Below are 23,050 nucleotides of genomic sequence, written 5' to 3'. Positions count from 1 at the left end.
ACCTCCAAGCTGCCGAGGCATTTTTTCCCCTCTGGGAAAACAAGTAGAAAAATTGAAGCTACTTAACAATTTTTTCATAATATGGGAAAATGAGGGCTAATTTTGCAAATATATTTCACTGTTAGCTTTTCTTCTTGAAATTGTCTGCAGTTATGACTTTATGTGCCAGTTTCATTGTACTGTAGCTGTAGTTTATCACTTCTCTGGGGTGGTGCCATCTTTGTTAGGAGCATTTACCCCCTTGCAGCACAGCAGAACTCACATTAAAAATTCTGCTTTGAACTGCTGTTTTCATTGACATGCACATAAACATGCCTCTACTTGTCTGAAACTGTATTTCTTTAAAAAAGGATCGTGCTTTCATTTCATCCTAATAATCTGTGGAGTTCCAGGTTTTATTTCAGGTTGTTTCTGTTTATTTCAGGTTTATTCTGTGGAGTTTCCAAGTTTTATTTCAGGTTTATTCAGTGTGTTGTTGGAGAGTTTCTGACTGCTAAAGAAGAAACATAAAAATGTGTCCTGTTTTGACCTGCAGTGTTTCAAACCCAGTCATAATCACTTGAGAACTTAACGTGCTTGTTTTAATCTTTTGAAAGGCTCTGTTGGCAATGTATCACAATTTCTGAGATTCTCAGGCAGTTCAAAGATATGACTTTAAACCATGTTCCCACAGTGTCACGGCTTGCTAATAGTCAAAAATGCCATGGGGACACAGGTAAGTTTTATTCACCAAAAATGAGAGTGAACCACAGCAGATTTGTCATTCCTGTGATAGAATTGGCAGCTGCTGACCTGTTCCTTTTGGTTTGGGAGATTGGTTTGCACGATTTAAGTTGGGAATGGTAATTCTTAATTGCTGTGTGCATAATTGCTTAATTTCAAATTGCATGTGTTACTTGAGGTTCAAATTCAAACTCACCTTGTTGAGGGGTGTTGCTAAAGGCCTTGGAGGAAGATGGTGGGACCTTCTCCAGCCAGATGTGTCAGATACAAATAGATTGGTTTTTCCAGCCTCTGTAACTTCCTGGGTTTGGAAGCCTGGATTTCCTTTTAGTTGCCATTATACATTACAGGCAGTAATAAATTTCTGAAATATTCTTCCTCTATTTCAAATTAGTCTGTATTTCTTAGGAAATTTAGATGTGATCAGATTTTCTTTCTGTTGTCGTTTAACATATTGTTCCTTGGAAACTTATCCTCTGATTTAAAAACTGAAATAAGCTGTTTCACAATTAGCAGGTGTGGATGTGGTGGTGAAATCCATTACCAGAAGAGTTATCCATCTTTCCTAATCACTAATGAGCCCCAAAAAGTCAAAATACAAGTGCTTGAAGGCATCATCCCTCTCATTGTTTTGTAAAGATGTGCTTGTATTAAAACCAGATTAAATGTCTCTGTCTGGTATGAAAAGTTAGATGAAGAGGCAAACCTTCAGAATCTGGTTGCCATAACCTCTCCCTACATGTGTGTTCATCTATTCAGCAGTTAAAGAGGGCATTTGGAATCACTGGGAAAGTTTTTACTCTTGTCTGGGTTTACTGGCTTTGCTGCTGAGCACCTTGTGAGTTACCTGCTTCACTTCCTTGCAAACACATCATTTTTTTCAGTGATCTAACAATGAGCAAAAATCAAAAGTGATCTCCAGTGACCACAGAAAAGCAAGATATAGGAAGGCATGTGTCTGCATTTGTTGAATGAATGCACTGAGGTGGGAACTGCTTCTACAGCAAAAGTTTCCTGACCAACTAACAGTGATGCCTAATTAAAAGATTTATTAAAAAGATTGTCAGGCTCATAAGAGCACCACATAGATCTTTCCATGTAGACCTGTTTGTTGCTATGCTCAAAAAAAGGAAAGGTGCTCAATGTAGTCAGCTTCTTAAATTTGAAATGTTGTCTTTGTTGTCCCCTTCTTTCTCAGTTTAATTTGGGAGTAGAAACAGAAAAGTAGCATTTTTTCTTATGATTTTTTCTTGCAAGTACTGACAGATGATTAGTCCCAGGTGATTTGTGGGTGCCATTGGAGTGCCTGGTTCCAGTGAGTTTGATGGTGTGGGGCTGTTCAAAGAGCAGCCCCCGGAGGATTGCTGGGATCAGGGTATTTCCTTCAGCAGAGCTGCTGACAGGCCACTTTTTGGAGGTGCCAGGCATTTCACTTTCCTGCTCCAAGGAGTTGAACTGAACAATAGCAAAGAAAGATTTTCCCTCTAGTCTGAGCAGGTGCAGGATAAATGAATGGACCATTTGATGAATTGAAAGATTTTGGAGATGCCATATTGTTGCTCAGTGAGTGAAACATTCCTCCCGCTGCTGCTGCTGGTTGCATTTTGAATTTAATAACTGTGATGGGAAGAAGGTGCTGTTGTTATGGGAGTGAAGTGTATCAGCTCTCAATCCTTTTTTTTTTCATTTTGAGCAGAAAAATATGAAGGAGTTTGGAAAAGCAGGAGATGCTGAGTGTGTAATGTGAGCTTAAGAAAGCACCTCAGTACTGACCTATAATGTTTTGTTTTCTGTGAACTTGCCCTTGGTTGCAAAAAGTAGATGTGTATTGTGCATTGAATTGTATATTTTGTTTTACTTTCTCAAGTGCAGAAGCACCAATTTTTAAGGGAAAATGATGAAGTTACCACTGTGGAGCCCAATATGCTCCACACAGCCTGGCTGAAGGGGCCAGCTTTTGTATTCCAAGTATATGACTAGGGAAGGCATGCATTTATTGAGCATTTATTTTAAATTTCTTTTCTTTTGTCCATTTTTTCCATGGAAGAAATTTCTCTTCATCCTGTCAGCTGAATATCTGCTAGGGGACAGCCATTAGAGACTTCCACATGAACAGAGAAAATTGGATTATATTGTAAACTTCTGTTTTGTTAAAATTATTTTTCAGTGTAAGTCACTGCTACTGTTATCTTCCCTACCCTCACCTAGGAAACAGAAACAAACTAAATATACTTCCCTTTTTTGTATAGGCCCTTTTTTTTTTCTGTCTGAAATGAGTGAAAAATAATTTGGAAAGTGTTTGCCTGATTACTGAGGTTTTGTTCTCAGTGTTAAACCAAGAAAACCAAAAAGATGACCAAACTCTGCCTGTAGAAACCAAAGCCTCCAACACCTTTGCTGAATTCAATATCATAAGTGCAACAGCTTTGATAGAAAATTTGTGATTCATTGTGTATTGTTGGGTAAAATATTTTACCCTCTTAGTTGTTTAATACTGTAGTTGCTAAAATTCCGTAATTTATTTAAGGTGCTCTTAATTTGTGGTGCAATCACTTTCGTTTTACTAATTCAAATTTATTTAGGGTTTTAAATACCAGTCTTAATTCCATCCGAGTTCCCTAAGATTATTTCACTACAAATGCATTTATAAAGATTATTTCACTATAAATGCATTTACATTTCGCTATAAATACATTATAAATAAATAAATAAAACTTTCCAGTCACACGTAGTGAAGAGTCTGTCAAAGTCGGATTTTGCAGTTACTTTTCTCATACCAACCTGAATCCAAAAAAGCTGAATGATGGTTGAATCTCATTTCTGTCTGGGATGTGATTTATATTTTGTGCTCATGTTATAGTATTATTATATTACTCATTAGTATTATATATAGTATTAGTATATACTATATATAGTATTATTATATTACTCATTATTATAATATTTGGGATTATGCCCTAAACTATTATATTTATTATATATGGTATTATATAGTATTATTTATTATTAGTAGTATTATAAAGTATTATATATAGTGTTATATATAGTATTAGTATATACTATATATAGTTTTATTATATTACTCATTATTATAGGATTTAGGGTTATGTCCTAAACTATTATATTCTTTTTCCCCCATCTTTCTTTCTCCTTCCATGAACTCAGAAGGACTCACAGAACCATCCCTCAGTGTGTGTAAAGCTGCCAATAAAAAAATGAGACAGAATTATTAAAAGAAATACAGGTCATGCAGGGTAAGAGTTCATAGAGTTTTCCAGCATTAGAGAACAAAGCTGTATTAATAAAAAGAGGCATTTAGAAGTTTTTGTGGTTATAGTGCCCCCTCTTTAGCTGGAGTTTACAGAATTCTGATGCTCTCTGATAGCCTAAGCCCCAGATCTGTGAGTTTTGCCAATAGCATCAAACTGCCCCAGTGTTTTCTTAGGGGAATGGGGCCATTCCTGTCAAACTGGGTGGTTGTGAAAACATGACACCGACCTCTTTGGTGCATAGGTTATTTTGATTTGGTTTGAGTGCTTTCCATGCTGATTTAACCTTTTTCAATCAAGTATATTATTTTTCATCTTTGTGAATATGAGAGTTCTCTCTTGTGTGAGATCAGGAACAGTGAGATCTTTTAGCACAAGAGCAAATGTTTTATATTGTAAAAAATGAGAGTAACATTGTTCTGAGCATTGAAATTCCTGCCTTTTTGGTAGATTTCCCCTTTTTTCCCCTTTTTATCTCTTCCCCCCCCACCTTTTTCCCCCCTTCTTCTCCTTTTTCCTCCTTTTTCACTTTTTCCCCCTTTTCCCTTTTTCCCCCTTTTCCCCCTTTTTCCTCCCTTTTCGCTTTCCCCCTCTTTTCCATTTTCCCCCCTTTTCCCCCTTTTTTCTCCTTTTCCCTCCTTTTTCCTTTTTTTTTTCCCCTTATCCCCCTTTTTTTCCCCCTTCATTTGGATTTACCAAGAAAACATCTAAGGCTCCTTAGCAACTTGTAAAGGAGTGAACACAGTTCAGTTAAAATATATCTGCTATTGCTTGTATGAAAACCAGGTTTTAATTCACAAAAATCAGCTCTGTGTTTGGCATAAAGAAATAGAATTATGATTTTTCTTGTGGGAAATAGAGTGAAGGTTTTATGGGAACACTTTCTTGATACTGGAATTCTGGTGCTCTATGGATAAAGTGGATGAGGTGATAAATAATATTGTTGTAGTTTTGAAGTCATGGGAAATCTGAAGGGTTTTTTTGCTCTATTGGCTTTGAAAATCAGGAACAGCTGTCATGTTTATTACTAAACATATCCTAAATGCAAAATGTTTTTGACAATGTAGTCCTCCCATCTTTTATAAACTTATGTGTGATAAGAGTCAGTTTTATTATTATTTTGTTTTATCTTTAACCTTGAATTGTATTAAACAGTTGGATCTACTTCTGAAACTTTTTTTATCATGCATGTTTTGATAAAACTATAGGGGCACCTTTATAGCAAGGTCATTCAGCTCTTCAAGCTGTAGATATTTAAACACTAATATTTTTTTTGTTGCTGTTGACTTGATGGGAAGTTTTAATGTGAAAGTGGTTGGAAATTCAATATTGAGGGTTTGTGCTTTAATAGGAAAATCAGAATTATTTCAGTGTGAGGAACTGTTAAAAGGGTGTCTGTAGAACAGGAATTCAGGGCTCCTTTGAATTATATTTGCCTGATTAAGTTTATTTGGAAATACTCTGAGAAGAAATAGGCTGTGTTAGCTTTAACAAGTATCTAAAAAAGGCTGATTCTTTAAAAGGGGGGAAATATGGCACCAACATGGAAAAGAATATAGGTAGAAACCTTAGGGGCTTAAAAAATTTAGGAAAGAAAAATTGTGCTAAAGTTTCTATAAACTGTAAAATCACTGTCTAGAAAGGATTTAATTTTGAACAGGAAGTAATATAAGTTTGAAAGGAATCTCTCCTAACAGTTCAAGGCAGGATAGCAAAGTTACTGACTTTTCACAAAACAACCTCTCTTTTTGTATGTAAATAGAACAGATCTTTGTGCTGCAAGCAGAAGTAGTATTAACACAAAATTTAAATCCAGATGGTGTGTCTTAAAGCCAGTGTCAATGCTGATGCATTCTGTTAGTGTGGGTACTTCCCTTTTTCCTTTTCCTTAGAATTTTCTCATTTCACCATTACTAGTTTTTTGTGCCCATGAAATATGACATATTTTTAGATCTAGAGACCAAAGGCTTTTCATTTTCAGTGGAACAAGGTACAGCCAGCTTGCAGAGAGCATTTCCTCTCATTGCTGCTTTAACTGAGGGTACTTCCTTGTCCTCACACTGCCAGTGCTGCTGGGGCAGTTGGGAAAGAGTTGGAGAGTTTCTTGAGAAATAAATGTGCAATGTGTGGGTGCTGTGGATGTGTGGTGAGATCACAGCACCACTGTCACGTAGTAGTTTTGATCACTTCCAGCTCCAACAGCATCCAGTTCAATCCACAAAAAGTGTGAAGTCTCCTCATATCTGTTCCATTTGCATTTCTGACTGCCAGCCAGTAAAATGATGTTCATTTAGCAACATATTCTAATGTGTGTCAGTAGTGTTCTGTGACCCTTTTTATGTTCACTAACAGTGTGCTATTTATTCCAGGATGATGTGATGATGCCACAGCGGGTTAGGCTGCAGCACCAAGTTGCCATTCAACACCCAAACAGTGTGAGTACTTTTTTCTTGTGTGTATTTCTGGGTTTTTCTTTGACAGAGTTCCGGATACATCTTTAAAAGGATATGAAAATTTCACAGTGGGGCTGGGGGAGGCAAAGCAATAACCAGTGTATTCTTTTCCTTTATTTTTAATCCTTGCACTGAATGGGAGCTTTGATTGAACTTCTTTTCTTCCTTTTATTTTCTCTCTTCAGAAAACCAGATCTCGTTACAACAGTGATACTCTTTTGCAAATAAGTATATAGGTTTGGCTAATGTCTGTAATCTAAAGGAGAATGCCTTTTTTATGTGGCCGTTCCAAGTCATGTGAAAAACTGCAAAGGATTGGCTACAGCTATGGTTTATCTGCTTTTAATAATTAAGGAACTGTAAACCATAGGGAATGTAGGGGTTGTTACCAGTGATCAACTGGCCTAGAGTTCAGCTGATGTTTCTCTCTCTGTCTGCCTGTAAAATGAAACATTGTTAGAATTCCATTCTTTATTCCTGTGAAATAAACTGTCAGGAGTATTCTGTGAGATAGGTTTTCTCTTTGGTTTTATATGATTTTCTTTGATTAGGGTCAGTGTTCTTTAGAGGGAGTTTGTGCATGTGTTCTACTTATCCAATGATAATATGTGTATATACATATATACACTTGTTGTGTATATATATGTATATATATACTTGTTATGGCAGTCAATACTACTGACAAAGAGATTCCTTTATAAACCTAAAAACTGAGTTTGTTTTGTCAGCAAAATCAGCCTTGTTGTTTCCACATCTCTGACATTTTCTCCTGTGATATTTATTTCAATGTGCTAGAGGTTTCTGGAAAGGAGAGGTTGATTGACTTGATCTGTCATGAAGGTATTTCCTGCAGGTATCTGAACAAAACACAAAGTTTTAGGATTATTGCTCTCTCTCAACTAAACACCTTTTGAACTTTTTGAACTCAAAAAGACACTTTTTTGGCTGAGGGATGTCTGCCAAACAACCTGCTGCTTAGTGGTGGGATGTGTACCTGCTCATCACCCCACCTGTTTTAGGGCTCTTCTGAAATCTGATCATCCTTACAATGGGATTTATTAAATTATAGCTTTAACAGTATCTGAGTAGCAGTTAACCTAACTCACATTGCAAACACAATAAAATGATAAATCCAAAGTTGTTTTTGTTCTGATATCCATCAGTTAATGTAATTCTGCAGTCAGATGCCAAAAAACCAGAAAGGCAGGTTGATCCAGTATGCTGGTTTTATGGAAATTAGTGCTAAGAGCTATCATATTTCTTGCTTATATGGCTTCTATAGATGTAAATTAAAACTTTTTTAGTTAGACTAAATTCAACTAAACAGTTTGTAGTCTTTTTAGGAAGTACTTCAACTGTTTTGTTTATATTCTGTTATCCTTTAGTGCCCAACAATCCTCAGTATGAGCTATTAAATGACAATCAAACCAGTAATAAAGAGGACCTGAGCAGACTGAAGGGCCTTTATGATCTGTTCTAAGCATCACAAACCTGTTACTGCCATGTTCCAAATTCAGCTGGATTTATGGCCCTGTTTCAGTCTGCTATTTGTGGTGGCCCTGCCTTGGCTGGGTTCTGTCTCTCTTCAGAAGGATGGGGTGGTGGGAGACAGAGAAGGTGGAAAAAACCTGTGGGCCAAAAAAAATTTATTTTTTATTAAAAGCAAAAGGAGCAAGTCCTTTGTTCAGTTTGGATCTGACTGCCTCGCCCACCCTCAGCCTTGTGGAGAGGGGAAATGTTGGAGAGATCCTTGGGAGGAGGGCTGAGAGCACTGGTGTGTTAGCAGCACACAGCACTGGAGGGGCTGGCATGGTCAGAATTAACTCTGTTTCCACCAGAGCCAGCACATTTTCCATGTTACAGGTACAGAAAATGTGTGGGATGCCTGGGTGAGGTGTGACCTGCTGGTTAACGTTGGATTTTACAGAATTCTAATTCAAAGGTCTGAAGGAGAAAGGGGAGCACATCCACCTGTTTCTAGTGAGCAAATAGATCAGTCTGGCCCAGAGCCCCTCAACAACTTTGAGAAAAGTTGGCCTGGTCACAAATCTACTGACCAGTGGCAGGGTGGACTTCTGTTCTTAAAGAATGATCTCTCTGCTGTCCTCAGAATAATCATGCCATTCAATTTTCTGGCCTTGGAAGATATTTGAGGATGTTTGAATGAAGTTTTGTTCTGTGTTTGAAATTCTGGCCTGGCTTCAATCAGTCTGATAAACCAGAGTAGGTGGAGGGGAAAAAAAATTAAAACAAAAAGCAGAAGGTTGAGAAATGCCTGTGAAGCAGTGAGCTTTTTTGGTTTGTTCCTGAAATTCTAATTTGCAGAATTCGCACTTTCCACTGTTTTGCAACTTCTCCTGACCTGGATTTTTGACTTTATGCAGTCTCAATATACTTTCAGAAATGTCATTCCTAATCCTAGTCCTGCTGATTGTTACTGGGAGTCAGATTTGAAGATCAGCCTATTGTAGGCTTCATTCTGCTGTTGTTGTTATTTTTGATCAACAGGTAGGAAAAGTCTCCAACTTTGCCCACCAAGAGAAATCTCCCAGATCCTAATTAATCCCTGAGGTCCTTCCCCTTTTGTGTTACTCTTAAATGCAAATTGCCTTGCTCTGATTTGAAGCCTGGTTACTAAACAGCAGAACCAAAGATATCAGATGCCTCTGGGATCTTCCCAACAAATTATTCTTTGAAGAAACCTGTGTCTCCATCTCTGAAAAAGCAAGAAGCTTGCCCCAGGTTCAGGTGCTGGAGCACTGAGGTAACAGCAGCAGTGTTTGTGTCTCATTTCCTGGATCAGAGACTCCTTAATTGTGCTTTAAAGAGTGAGTTCATTTCTATTCTCTTAAGCTGCTCTTATCTGGGACACTTTTTAAAAATAAGGCTTGAGGGTGGAACTGTTCTGACCTTGGAAATGTTCAGAGTGGAGGATTTTGGATCTCAAAATACAAATCACTAGTGCATTGTGCTTTTTGTTGAAGCACAACTGCTGTCACCTTGTCCTCTGGTGACTATTTTACATCACCTCCAAGTCTCCCTGACATGAATTCTGTAAATAGACACTCTCAGAAGACGCAAGCTTTTGAGACTCTGTGTGTTTATGCTACAAATTCTTAAATTCTGCTTAAGAAATATCAGGCTCAGTGCAAATCCCTACTTTTAGCAGTTGTGAAGCTCAGGGACATCATACTGGTTTTATTTATCCATGATAAGCCAGGTGTTGCTTATTCACCAACCACAAAACATGTATGCTTTGTTGGCAGCTAATTAATAGGAGGATTCAAGCTTCTATTTCCCTTAATTCTGAAAAAATCATGCCTTCATATCTCATTCTGTGCTCTCCTGGAGCTCCAACCTGGTGTATGTACAGTGTTCTACAGAACAACTTTCTAAGTTTGGAGTAGCCCAGGAAATTATTTCCCAAATCACACACACTGTGCAGTCTTTCACTCTGCCTCTCATTAATTCTATTATTTAATTTCAACAGGGTTACCCTCTGATTTTGTGTTACCTCAAAGATTTTTGTTTCAAGGAGAGAGGGGATGTCAGTTGGATCTGCTCTCTGCTTGTCTTGTTGATGGATGTTCCAGCAGCCCCTACTTTGGGCATGCTGAAGGAGAATCACTGGACCTGGGAATGATCTTGAAGACACTGAGTAAAATTTAAGAGCTTATAAAATAACTAAACTTTTCCTCACTGTCCCCTTCCTCAGTGAGAAAACAGCTGGAGTGAGAATGTGTGAAATAGAAATAAAGAACATTTCCTTTTGTTTTCTGTGGCTCACTGGGAGGTGGATCAGTAGCAGTGTCACAACGAACACCTTTCTATTTGTTGTGAAATTACAATCCTCTGTCTCAAACAGGTAGGATACCTGGGCGTGTGAGAGAACATGAATATACATTTGCATTTCTTCAATGAGCAATTCTCACTATTTTGCATCTCTAAAGCAGATTTTTGGCATATTCTGTAGCTTGGCTTGAGATCAAGAGCAGCAGTGCCTAAAGCCATTTTTATCTGTTGATTATCTGCCTGTGTTCACCAACTGCCTGAATTCTGCATATCTTTGATGGTTAATGTGACTCTAAGATAGTTGATGGGATTGAGTGAATTGAACAATTCCTGGCTGGCACAGGGGAGCTGGTGGCTCACAGACCTGTTCACCTGCCCTGGGAGAGCTGAAACAAATATTGCACAATTGGCCAAGGAATTCGAGAAAGCAGCAAATGAATGAGATCTGAGCTGCTTTCTTTAGGGCACAGCTCTGGGCCAAAGGCATTGGCTGCTTCCCTCCCACCCCTGAACTTCACGAATTAACTACATTTAGAAGTTAAGAGGATTTTTTTTTCCCTTTTGGTCTGGAAACATATATTTTTTTAATTCTGAAAGTTATAATTTAATAGATTTTTTTTCATGTCACTGTACCCTGTGCTGTTCTGCTTGTTGGGACCTGTCACACCTTTCTGCCATGTGTTAGAAAGTAGCAAGACTGTTTTTTCCTGCCTCCCTTGGAGAGTGTTCTGCTTACAGAGAGCACTAGTTTGAGTCATATCATTCTTTTCTTGTGGCTAAAATGATCAGATCCACTTGATTCTGTAACTTTGTGGTGTGAAAAACAGTGTTTGTGAGGTTTTATTAAACTGCCATAAAGCAGAACTACATAATGCTGAATATTACCTCTCTGTGCTCCATTTAAATTCAGTTCTGTACCTCTATTTAATTTGCATCCTTCCTGTGTTCAGCGAGGTTGTTGGTGATCTTCTCTCATTCTATGTCTTTAATTCTGAAGTCCAGATTTTACCATCTCCCCTTAAATTCTTTGTCCTCCTGTTGTGCCCTATAGCTTAGCAGATTTTCCTTTAATAAATGCATTATTTTGGATGTGAGGTCGATTAAAATTTTATTTACATAGAACTTAAATAGTCTTTTTTTCTCCTTAGTTAATTTAAATAATCTTTTTTTTTTCTCCTTAGTTAATTTGCAGAGCTCTCCCTGTGCCTCCCTTACTCTGCAGGTTTGAGACAGATCAGTGGGAGCTGCCCGGGCCTGTCCCAGCAAGCACTGCCTGTGGAGATAATTTTGATATAAGAATTAATTCATCCAACAGCTATTGAAGAGACATTCATTGAGTGCTGTCATGTCCTGGATGACAAATCCAATTTGTTTGCATGAACCTTTTAGCAGGAATTGGCTCCAATAAGGGGCTGAGTAGATCTGAGTAGATCTGGTATAGACAGAAGGAAAATGAGATTATATTCCTGAGGTGATTACATGCAGCTGTTGATTGTCCAGCATCAGTTGATTTTTTATGTTCAGAGCAATATTTTCATGAACTAGTCTTAATTATTCTGGTCAGCAGAAGTTTTCTTATATTCAGTTCCCTTTTACTGCAAACAATTATCAAACTACCAAGTCTTGTACATTCTTCTCCAGCATATGGAAAATATAACTCTGAATTAAGGCTACCCTATATAGATACTTATAAAAACATTTACAGATTTCACTTTAGGAAATTGTCATTAGAGGCTTTTAAAAGGAATTTTTAAGTATATATAAATAATAATATTATATATATAAGTATTTCATAGTTTATTAATTTATTAGTTATGAAATTTTTATTAATGATATATAATATATAAATAATTTATTATTTTCAATAATCTGTCTTGGTTTGGAGAGTAGAAACTAAAGCAGCAGTTGTGTGAAGGTTTTGTCAGAAGTGGTGACATTGGAGTATGTCTAGAGGAAAAAATATCATTTCTTTTCTTTTTTTGCACTGGAGAATATGAAAATTCTTTCTTTGACCATGTGAGAGTATTATTTTTACATTTTTGGTAATTAGGCCTTTCCATGTGTATCAGCCAGATCTGCTGGAATTCAGCTGTGTCTTTGCTTTTTATTAGGCAGCTTCCTTAAAGATCTTTTTTAATTTGGTATTTCTGGAAAAAACCACAGAGCATTTTCAAAGTCACGATGTCAGCCTAGGTCTGTTCTACATTTAATCAAATACCCCAAATGGGAAACAGCCCAACCGACACAACTTTGTAATTAAATTTGTGTTTAAAATGGCCTCCACATGCCAATAACACCATCAAATGATTGTGATTACTGGAGTTTGATATTCATGAAAGACTGACTGTAATGTATTTCATTCATGTAAACATATTTCATTTTTAAAACTACATCTGAAGCATAAAATGTTTGAAAATCAAGATTCCCTCCTCCTGGTGTTTAGACATTCTGCTGAGGTGATAACTATTGCAATCCAATGAGACTTTGTGAAGCTACAGAGAAAAGAAATTAGATATTTACTTGAAGTTTTCCCCAAAATGTCATGTTCAAACTTCATGAATTCACATGTGTGACAACATATTTTAAATCTTCCTGTGTTGTGATAATCTGCTGGGCTGCTCTGATTACACTATGATTTCTTATTTTTAATATAAATTCACTAAAGAAAATTCAGACTTCCTTGGTTTTTGATTACTCTCGTTTTATGTGCTGAAAATGAACATGTAACATCCTTTTGTGGACTTTGGACTTGAACTAGGGTCAAGTAGAATGTGGAACAGGTGTTCTTAAAAATGGATTGCTCCAAGATAGAAGCATCTGTGGAAATGGATATTCATCTGACCAAAAGCTTCTTTGGGGACTCAGCAATATCAACATATTTTATAATTTCTAAAACATGTTTTAAATACACCAGGGTGTATTTTGTATATTTACACCTAATGCAAATTACCTCACAGGTGTCATGTTTTGAAGAACAATTTCCTCCCTTGGAAATGATTGGGAGAGGAAACACATTTTACTGCTTTCTTCCTGCAGTATATACTTTTGGGAAGATTTGAACCACATAAAAATATTTCTTTAGTTTATTTTTCCTTTTTAATTGCATTAAATAGTGAGCACCAAATCTTTCTTAAAGGAAATTACTGCATAAAATTACTTCAATAAAAATAATTGAAGTAGGGTTTGGAGACAACAGAGGGGACATCTACCTTTCCTTCAGACAAAAGATGTGGGCTTCATGAACTAGAGCTGCTCTTAAACATTCAGGATAAGGTAACTCTTATAAGAGTTATTTAATACAATTTATTTATAATAAAAAAATAACTCTTATTAGCTTTTTATTTTAGGATTTTTCCATCTGTGTGTTCTCATAAAGAGGCATATTGAGGAAAAAGGTATTGTGCCCTTGAGATAATCCTTCCTATTTTACTTGTTATTTGGATAATCTTCATTTCACTGAACTTTATCTAGGATCAGATGTTATGATTTTTCTAATTACAGCATCACTAAGTACTTAATGACATTCTCTTCAAGGAGGTTTACATCATTCTGTCATATTTCTAAAATGAAACAGAACACTGCACATTCTTCCTCAGAATGTAGAATCGAGTTCTGTACTTTGTATAACCTTTGAAAGTTGCATTTATTTTGTACAGAAAAGCCATGGGTTTTCTATGCTAAAATGGATATTTTTTCAATAACTGTTTCAATAATAAAGTTCCTTGAGAGAAGATACATTATATGAAGAATTTCCTGGGTGTGTTTGTACATCCAGTGCCCACTGCCTTGTGGGGAGTTTGTGCTTTTGCCTGTCTTTGTTCATTTCCTCTTCTTTTAAAACAAGGGTGGAAAAGATTGGGATAAAATTGAAGACCAATTATTTTTTCATCCTCATTTCCTCTTTAGTACATAGGCTGCCTCCTGAATAAGGAAGAGTGTTTGTGGTAAAGGAAGCTGTAGTGATTAAAAACTCAAAAACATCACATCTGCAGAAAACGCCTTGGTTTTAATTATTGCCGATTCATTTAAACTTTTGTTTCCTCTCCCGCTTCCTTTTCCACTTCAACGTGCAAGGCAAAACATAAAACTCCACAATGATGAAACTAAGAAACATCTCCACCTGAATATTGCATTTCAGAACCACTGGTGAAAGTTGGAATGAGTTCTGACATGTCTGACTGGGTACAGAGCGCTGGGCTTTGCACATGTCACACATGGGACTGAAATTCTCTTTTTTCACCTCACAGGACACTTCTGTACCTCACAGGACAGTGACTAGAGCTGGCTCTAAGCAGGATTTGGTAGTGTGTGTAATAATCCTGCCCAGTTCCTCTGAACATGAGCATAACTCTGAATTTACTGAATGTGCTCGTTGGATTTTGATTTCCAGGGTGCTGTGACCTGGAGAACCTCAGAGTTATTTTTGTTATTGTTATTTGTACTGCTTTAGTGGTATCATATTCCTGTTGTTCTGGCTTTATAGTTCTCTGAAGATGTTTTCAATGCAATAGAATAAAGAACATGTCTGTGACATTCATTCTGATAATGTTATTTAGGTACAATTCATTAACTCCACTCCTAATTGTGAGAAGTGGTGGAGTTATTACAGAAGAGATTCAGGTGCCTAAATAAAGACCAATAATGTCATTTTTACTCCTGTCTGAGACCATCTAGGCAGGACGGGAAGGTAGTGGAAGCTTTTGGTGAAGCAGCACTGTAGGGCCATAAACTGATCCTATATTTGGCCACTTCTTCCCTACAGAGCTCACTTTAAGCCACTTTTGTTTTTAAAATTTACTTGTGTTGCCTTTTAGTGTATGTAATTGTTGGTACTTAAGATAAATCTCCTATTTTGTGCTCTTACTGTTCTTCCTGTTACTGTTTCTTGCTGCCATAAAGGATAAATTCTTTTATATTTTTTGCCAGAGACACTAATGCTGATTGCAATTAAATAAAAAGCTAAATGAGCTCTAAGTTACCTTTAATACATTAAAAAAGTAATTATCTGTCTAGAAAGAAAATTACCTTATTGCTGTGGTAACAGAAAGGATTTTCTGCCCTGATGAGAATTTCACTTTTTCCTGAACTGCCATAGTCCTTTGCTATGAGCCAGAAATTTCTGTTACTCATTGTTCATGGTACTGTTTCCTATACAAGTAATATTAATATCATTAATATAAAAATAATATAGATTATTAATTATACAAGTAATACTAATATTGCATTTCAGCAAGTTTCCAGTAGGAATAAGAAGCCTATTGCATTTATTGTATATATTGCATATACAGTAAATGCAATAGGCTTCTTATTCCTACTGGAAACTTGCTGAAATGCAATATTAGTATTACTTGTAGGTAAGGTATATGCCTAGGTACAGGTATATGCCACTCTCCAGAGTTTGTAATAATAGAAACAAACTTGTCTAATTAGATCAAAAATTAAAACTTGGATGAACTCTATTATTTTTGCATAGAAACAGATACTCAAAACACTGAAAAGAATATTTTTGATGCAGAGGTTGTTGGAAGGGATGGGTGTAATACAGGCCAGAAAGATTTTTATCAAAGTATTTGAAATGTTATGAGAAAAGCAACAGTGAAAAACTTTTGACTTCAGTTTGAAAGCTCTAAGGAAATACTCAGTGAATATAAAACCTCTGTGAGGCTTGGAGGAAATGGAACCAGTGTGCAGTTGCTTGTGCTGCCACACCTTACACAAAGGGGAGCTGGAGGAAGCTGTTTGTGCTCTGAATAATCTGATTTTCATTGTGTGAAAGAAGCTGGTTACATGAGCTGGGCTTTGCAGATGCTGAATCAAAGGCTCAGCTTGGTGGTGTTTATCTTGCGGGCACAAGTCAGAAATCCCAGTCACGAGTCAGAGTCCCATTGGGAGGGAATGGCACAGCTGAAGGGCACAGAGGTGGGGGATTTGCTGGGCTGAGGATCTGGAAATGAACCTGATTGCATCGTGGCCATTTTCACATTTGTCTGTAAAACAAACTTCTTAAATGATGATAAAAGTGGCTTTGTGTGGTGGTGGTTCTGCAAATGAGAAGAAAGCAGCTCTTAGGGCAGAGGGGAGTGCAAACACAGCACTTCCTACAGCAGTGAACTTTGTTAATGAGCTTGCAGCTATTTTCCTGTTGTGTTGCAGAGTTGCATTTCCAAAGATTGTGCTCCAAATTATGGCTAAATTCAATGTAACCCATTGATTTTTCTCACTGCAATACCAGTAATTCCTAAATAACAACTTTATTTGATGAGGATTTTCACCTACTTTTTTTCAGTTCCAAAAGGCTCAAAGCGCTGTAAGATGTGAAATACAGTAAGTACAGAACCAGTGTGATGAGTTAAAATTGAGAGAAGGAAATTGGAGCATGCAGTGGAATTATCTGTGTGGCTAGATGAAAAAAGGAGGGAATTTTGGCTAAGACTTGAAGTCAAACTCTAGAAATGACAAACAGTGATGTATAATCAGAAAAGAGCTGTTAGGATCCGATTTAATGGCACTGCTGTCTGCCTTCACCTCTCCTCATGTGTGGACAGATAATTGATCAAACCTGTTCAATTTTCTCTTCAAGTGGGAGGAGTTGGGATTTGAACCAGTTGTTCTTCAGGGAATTACAGTCCTTTAGCTGAGCACCTGGATTCAACATTTGCTTTAGTTTGCTTAAATTACCAACAGCATTTATGAAATTATCAGTCTGCTCAGAAATGAATATAAAAATGTGAAACTCTGTCCTCTGCTTCTAATTTAAATTTCAAGCTGCCAGGAAAGAGATGACTGCACTTCCTACGTGGCTGCAATTGAGAAGCAGGTTTACAGAAAAACAAATTTGAAATTCTCCTTTTTAATCTCTCACCTTTTGAAAGCTCGTTGTATTCTGTATCTGTTCGGCTTCACTGTGACTCTTTAAATAAAGAAACTAAGTGTCCATCTTGTGCTGTTATAGAATAGCTTGAGATATAAAATAAAGATAATTTTTCCCTTTTACCTTTTATGCAGAGTTTTGTAAAGTGTCTTTGAAAGTTAGAAAAACTTAGGATATGCAAGAGAAGGCTAATGAGGTTTTGATTAATGAATACTAGAAAGAGTTCTATTTTTAAATAAAACCATCCTTGCACACAGGATAGACCTACATCTGACATGACTTTTGCATGTTATTATCTCTATGAACTCTTCTAATTAATGTTCAGTGTAAAAGAATTTTAGGTTAACCTTATGAAAATATCTTTGTTTTACTCAGCTGTAATGTGAGGGTTAAGTTAGGATGAAACTGAAGTTTTCCACAGTAATTTGTTGTTGTCATTGAGGAAACATTTCCTAGTTCAGAGACATTCTGGTTTATTCTTCTGGGATAAGCAAATAACATTTTCTTTTTCTCCATGCTTATTATTTTGATTGTATTTAATCATATTCTAAATTGTGATGTTTCATTGCCAGCAGTCCCCCAGCAAGATCTTCTCATGGTGTTTTTGTTCCCACATCAAAAGTATTCACAATTGCACATGCAGAGCTCTGCCCTGGCTGCTCAGTCTCTGAGCAGTTTAAAGCTCTGCAAACACAGACACCTGGAAGATTTATGAATGCTTAGGGTGGAAAATAAACCAAGGGGGTTTCCCACCTGTTCTTGATCAGAACTTATCAGAAATTAGTGTTCAGAAACACTAAAAACCTGTGGTGTTAGTTCTCAGTGGACAAACACATCCTCAGTGGGAAGCACCTGAAAAATCAGGAAGAGAAATGGAGAGTTACACCATGATGGGAGTGCAGTAATTGGTATAAAACACTTGGTATAAAACAGTTTATACTTTGCATAAATTATTAAGCCCTGTGATACCCTGAAGGTTTTTCATAGACTGCAGATTTCAGGTGGAGCAAACAGCAGAGTTCTGTCCAGTCACACTCCTGGGGTTCTCCTCAGCTTTTTCCTTCTCTAATCAGAGATTTGTGAACAGTTCAGTGTTCTATGAAATTGCATTAATGTGTGTCTGTGCATACATGTGATCCTGCTGATATTCTCTGATACATATTGGAAGCTTTCTGATCAACTACTGGCATAATAGTATTAAAATTCATATTTAACCCCTACAGCTACAGAAGAGTATTAGATTTGGAGATATTGCTCACATGGGTGGACAGTGCTTCAGTGACCAAATTAAAATCAGGTGTCTGCACTGTTCTGCCATGAACAAAATAAATCAGAATATGAAGGGGATTTTGCTTATTTTATATTAATTGAAAATAATGAGGGGTATTATGGGTTATGGGACTGTTGGCAGGATAGTCTGGTGTTACTCAAGTTCCACTTTTCATTTGGTGGAGTAACTTTTGGTTGACATTTTGCATTCTAGATGTCTGCCTATGGAAAATTTCCTTTGAAAATTTCAACCAAAATTATTCCAATATTCCCAAAAATGAGGTTATTGTAAAGATAGTCCTCAGTGTTTCCTAGAGACCTTTAAAGTCTGTAACTATTTAACATTTGAACAGAGCAACTGTACCATATTACCTTATGAACCTAGAAGGGGGCTAGTAAGGACTGTGTAGATAATTCCTGGAGTTGCCATGTCCTGAATGTTTATTTTGTGATACTGTTTTGTTGCCACGTGGGTGTACAGAGTTTAACCTAGGGGATTTGTGTAATTCTGCTTTAGATCATTGGTTGCCAAGTGAGAAGAGAGCCACTGGACTCCACTGAGCGATACACTCGCTGGATCAACAACCTCAGCCAGGAGCAGCTCCTTACACAGGTACCTCTGCTTCAGCTGGCTCTGAAATTACAGAAAAACAGCATAACAGCTTTATTTGGATGGACTTTTTTCAGCCCATCACTTGATAGTTTATTAAGGTGATCAGATTTAAACATAGTTTGTTCAAGAGAAGCCAAGGTTGTGGTGCAGGTGATCATTACAGAGCAATGACCTCACCCTGAGTGAGAATGAAGCTTTCAGGTTTGGAGTGAGCCTCACGTGTCTCACTGCCTGTGTTACTACATATGCTTTCATGTTCTAAAATTATGGTTTTCTTTTCAAAAAGTGGATTTCGATACAAAAGGGGGAAAAAAATCTTTCTTGAGAATAGTCCTTCTCCCACCCAAGGTACTGACCACTCCTGTATCTGTTTAAGTTTTGCTTGGGATGATTTTAAAGCAGCAGTTCTTCAGGCATTAAACATTGGGCTCATTATACATTGTTTGTAAGTGAGATGCATCTTGTGCAACTGAAGATGACAGTTTTTGGCATAAAGAACAGTTGTTTCATTAGGCAGGAGGCCAATGCTGAACTAAAATAGAGACTAAAAGAGACTTTGGCAAAAACAAGTTAAGCTGTGGAAGAAATCAATCCAGCTTGTGGAGGAATGTTGTACAGAATATAGGAAATCTAATGGATGGTTTGCAGAAAACATCCCAGCAGGCTGTGAGATCCAAGTATTTGGGCTTGGGTTTTGGGATGCTGTGTTAGAAAGACATTTGGTTTTGATTTCCTTGAATTTAAGTGGTTGAAAAGATTAACATATCCTTATTTGTTAGACTTCATTATAAACTCCATTATACCTTAACTCCAAAAAAACACTGGCAGGCCCCACTATGGTCATTGTAACACAAGGAGTAATCTGCAGACCTTGTTTAAAATCAGTGGTATTACAGCTCCCTGTAATTCACCAAAGCAGGGTAATTACAGAAAAAGTTACCCAAGGAATATTTGGATTTGCCTGTGAGTGTGGCATTAGAAAAAATACAGATTTAAACCAGTGTATTTATCTGACAGCATCTGGATTACTGCTCTGGTGAAAAGAAAGAAAAGCTTGAGGATGTAAAAGCTTGTCCTACACAATCTGAAGTGTTTCAGCTAAATGGCCACTTAATCTTTGATGAATTAAGTGGAAAATTAAAACAAATATTCTGATTTTGAGATTATTCAAAAAAAAAAAACAAACCAAAACCCTTGTTTTAAATAAGATGGGAATCAATGTGTTCTGTAAGAGATTATTTAATATTGTGTTTCCAACAGTAGGATGCAAATATGATGACCTGGGAAATCCCTTGCAATCTTACATGCTACTAATATTTCTTAAAACCTTAATAAATGCATTATTTTTCCATATAATTTAGAATCATACAATTTACAGGTAGATTAGCAGTTTTGGATCAAACATTGTGTTTGGAACCAGCAGAACTTGTGGTATTTAATGAGTTTAACAAGATGAGCTTTATAGATTCACACTATTTGTGTGTTCCTCATTATTTTTATCGTACTACCTGTTCCCACTAAGCTGAATGCAGAAACAGAAGTTCCTCAAAGACAGTAGATTTCTGAGAATTCCATGAATATCTGAAGTTTTGGAGAAATTGTGCTGCACCAGCTCCAACTCACATACTGTTAAGCACCACAGGCTCCCCTTGAGGGAGATTTTAGGTGCCCAATTGTCAAACCTCAGCTGTGACATGAGCCTGGGGCACCTTGGCTTTCCCAGCTTTGGAGCTAAAAGAGCTGCTTGGTTTCTGTGAGCACGTGGCACTTCTGCTTTTGTAGTCTTCAAATTAGCAGTTCGCATAGGGGGATAATTATTTTGCTTTTTCTTACTTAAAACAGTGTGGGACAGAGGAAGAATTGGGAGTAAAAGCCATTTCAGCTGTACTCTAATAATTTAATCAGGATATGAATCAATTAGAATCAATTATCTAAGGTCCCACTCATCTATCCATATCATATGCTTTATTTTGTGTATTTTTAGACTCTCTTCAGTACATAAACCCCAAAAAATCTATAATGATGGACCTGTGCTAATGGATTTGCAGAATCTCTGAGAGGAGCAGTCCTTCAGGGAATTGAGGAAAATTTGCTTTAATTTACAGCACATTATAAATTAAATAAATCTGCAGCAGATTCCTGTAGTGAAAGCACGTTTAGCTTTTTTTTAGCTGTCTCTGTACTCAGTGCCCAGCTCTTTCCAGTCACTTCTGCTGTGTTTCCACACCATGCACATGCAGATTATTTGTGCTGGGAATGGGGAAACCAAGGGACCAATTCCAAAAGAAAAAAACAGCCAATTGTCAAGATCATGTTGTTTATCAAAATGTTTATGTTATTGATCAAATAATTTCCTGTGGCCCTGGATTGCTCTGCTGGGCAGTGCCCAGAGCCAGGTTTGGGAGCTGTGGTTGGACACAGATGTTTTGGGAAGTGCCTTCAGACACCTCTGTGCTGGATGCTGGTTTGTTTTTTGTTTCCTTGAGTCAATACCAGATTTTTGGATCAAATGCCCATCCCCGGTCCTCATGCTGAGAAGATCTTTCAATACAAAATGCTGCCAGCATTTTAACTTTTCCCCTAGCCCTGGCCTCTTGATGCTTACTCATCCATTAAATGTTTCTCTAAACAATTATACTGTAACATTCCAAAGATATTTTATGGTATGCGTGAAATTTCAGAATATATACCCCAGAGAGTGTGGTGGGAGTGAGAGAGTACAAAGAGAGCATGATGATGAAAAAGCTACTTTTTCAAAGATCAATATTTGCTTCTGCAGTGTTACCTTCTGCATAAATGGCAGGTGAGCAAACCACACTTTTATGGGTATACTGATATAAACCCTAAATACATGTGTTCTGAAGACTTGCTCTTTCTGGCCAAGAGTAAAAAAAAAAACAAATAAAAAAGGATAATTGTAACTGTTCAGTAAGTGCAGATCACAGTGACAGGTACAGGAAGAAAATGAGCAAACAAATTAAGAGAACTGGCTGTTTTGATGTTGAAGTAAGTGGAAAAAAATGTAGATTAAAACAAATCCAGTGGGATATCTGAGTCCAAATTGTGCTTGTAAATGTGCCTGAGGTTTGATCGTGCAGCCCTTCTTTTACACTGGAAATGTTTACTGGGCTGTGTAAGTGAAAAGTTCTGGATGGTTTTAAGGTTGGATTAATTGCACAAATATTTATGAGGACTGTAAGTAAAAGAGCTGAGTTCATGACCACATCTGTTCACTCACTGCTTTGGGTTAGTTTAGTCTTTCAGCCTGTGAAGTATTCTGTGCAGCCTGAAGCACAATCCCACCTCACCTACCATTTTTTCCTCCTCAAAGACAAGACATTTCCACCCCTTCACGTGGTTTTTGATTTAGGAAGCAGGCAGCAAACTGAGAGTGACTCCTGAGGAGCCTCGTGCCAAAAGGAAGGGCCTGTGGGTGATAAGGCTGGACTGGAGATAAGTAGCTCATGTAGATAAATAACTGTCTGAAATAGCCTGGGTGACTGTGTCTGTATGACTTCCTGATACATGCTGGGTTTTGCAGGTTATCTTGGGGCTCTTGGTGTTGGATAAATCTGGAAATTGTCACAGGTGATTTGTGGTTCCCAGCAATAATCTCTGCCAACCACCTGAAAGAAGAGCAATAATTTATATTTCATAGCACACGTCTCTGTGCTCTAAAAGATGCCTGTTACATTTCACTGACAGCTTTAAAAACTGCTTTTCTACTTACTAAGTCGTCCTTTATTTGAGTTTAATTAATATTTGATAAAGATTCATGCTACAAATCAGCATTTACTACAGATGCTTAATTTGGCAATAATTCCAGCATTGTGGTGGAGTCAGAGTGTTCAGCTTTTTTTAAAGGCAAGAAGGACCTGACAGTATGGCTGACCTTTTCTTTCCATCAATTCAGTGCACTCAATATTCCATTTTCATCATGTGGCTCAATCAGGAACTTCTCAGTGGTGGGAGTAGATTGCAAGTAGGATGAATTTTCCAGGTGGACCAAGGATTGAATATCTCTGGCTTACAGCAGCTGTTTTTTTGTCTACCTACAGAC

General features: G+C 37.2%; 1 protein-coding gene across 8 annotated transcripts in view; it reads left to right on the top strand.

Moving 5' to 3' along the window:
• Nucleotides 1-23,050, top strand: part of B3GNTL1 (UDP-GlcNAc:betaGal beta-1,3-N-acetylglucosaminyltransferase like 1) — a 107,513-nt gene that overhangs the window by 11,204 nt on the left and 73,259 nt on the right. For 4 of the 8 annotated variants that reach the window (XM_064728164.1, XM_064728165.1, XM_064728167.1 and 1 more), the window contains 2 exons: nt 6,362-6,427; nt 18,895-18,990. In XM_064728164.1, the coding sequence (XP_064584234.1) occupies nt 6,362-6,427; nt 18,895-18,990 (162 nt within the window). Of the gene's footprint in view, nt 1-6,361; nt 6,428-17,038; nt 17,055-17,949; nt 18,031-18,093; nt 18,110-18,894; nt 18,991-23,050 lie in introns of those variants that run through there. The other 4 variants (XM_064728174.1, XM_064728170.1, XM_064728171.1 and 1 more) reach the window with 4 other exon arrangements.

The sequence above is a fragment of the Zonotrichia leucophrys genome, chromosome 18 (assembly GCF_028769735.1).
Source record: "Zonotrichia leucophrys gambelii isolate GWCS_2022_RI chromosome 18, RI_Zleu_2.0, whole genome shotgun sequence".
Classification (NCBI taxonomy): domain Eukaryota; kingdom Metazoa; phylum Chordata; class Aves; order Passeriformes; family Passerellidae; genus Zonotrichia; species Zonotrichia leucophrys.
The sequence above is the reverse complement of the archived record's forward strand: the minus strand, read 5'-3'. Positions and strand labels throughout refer to the sequence as shown.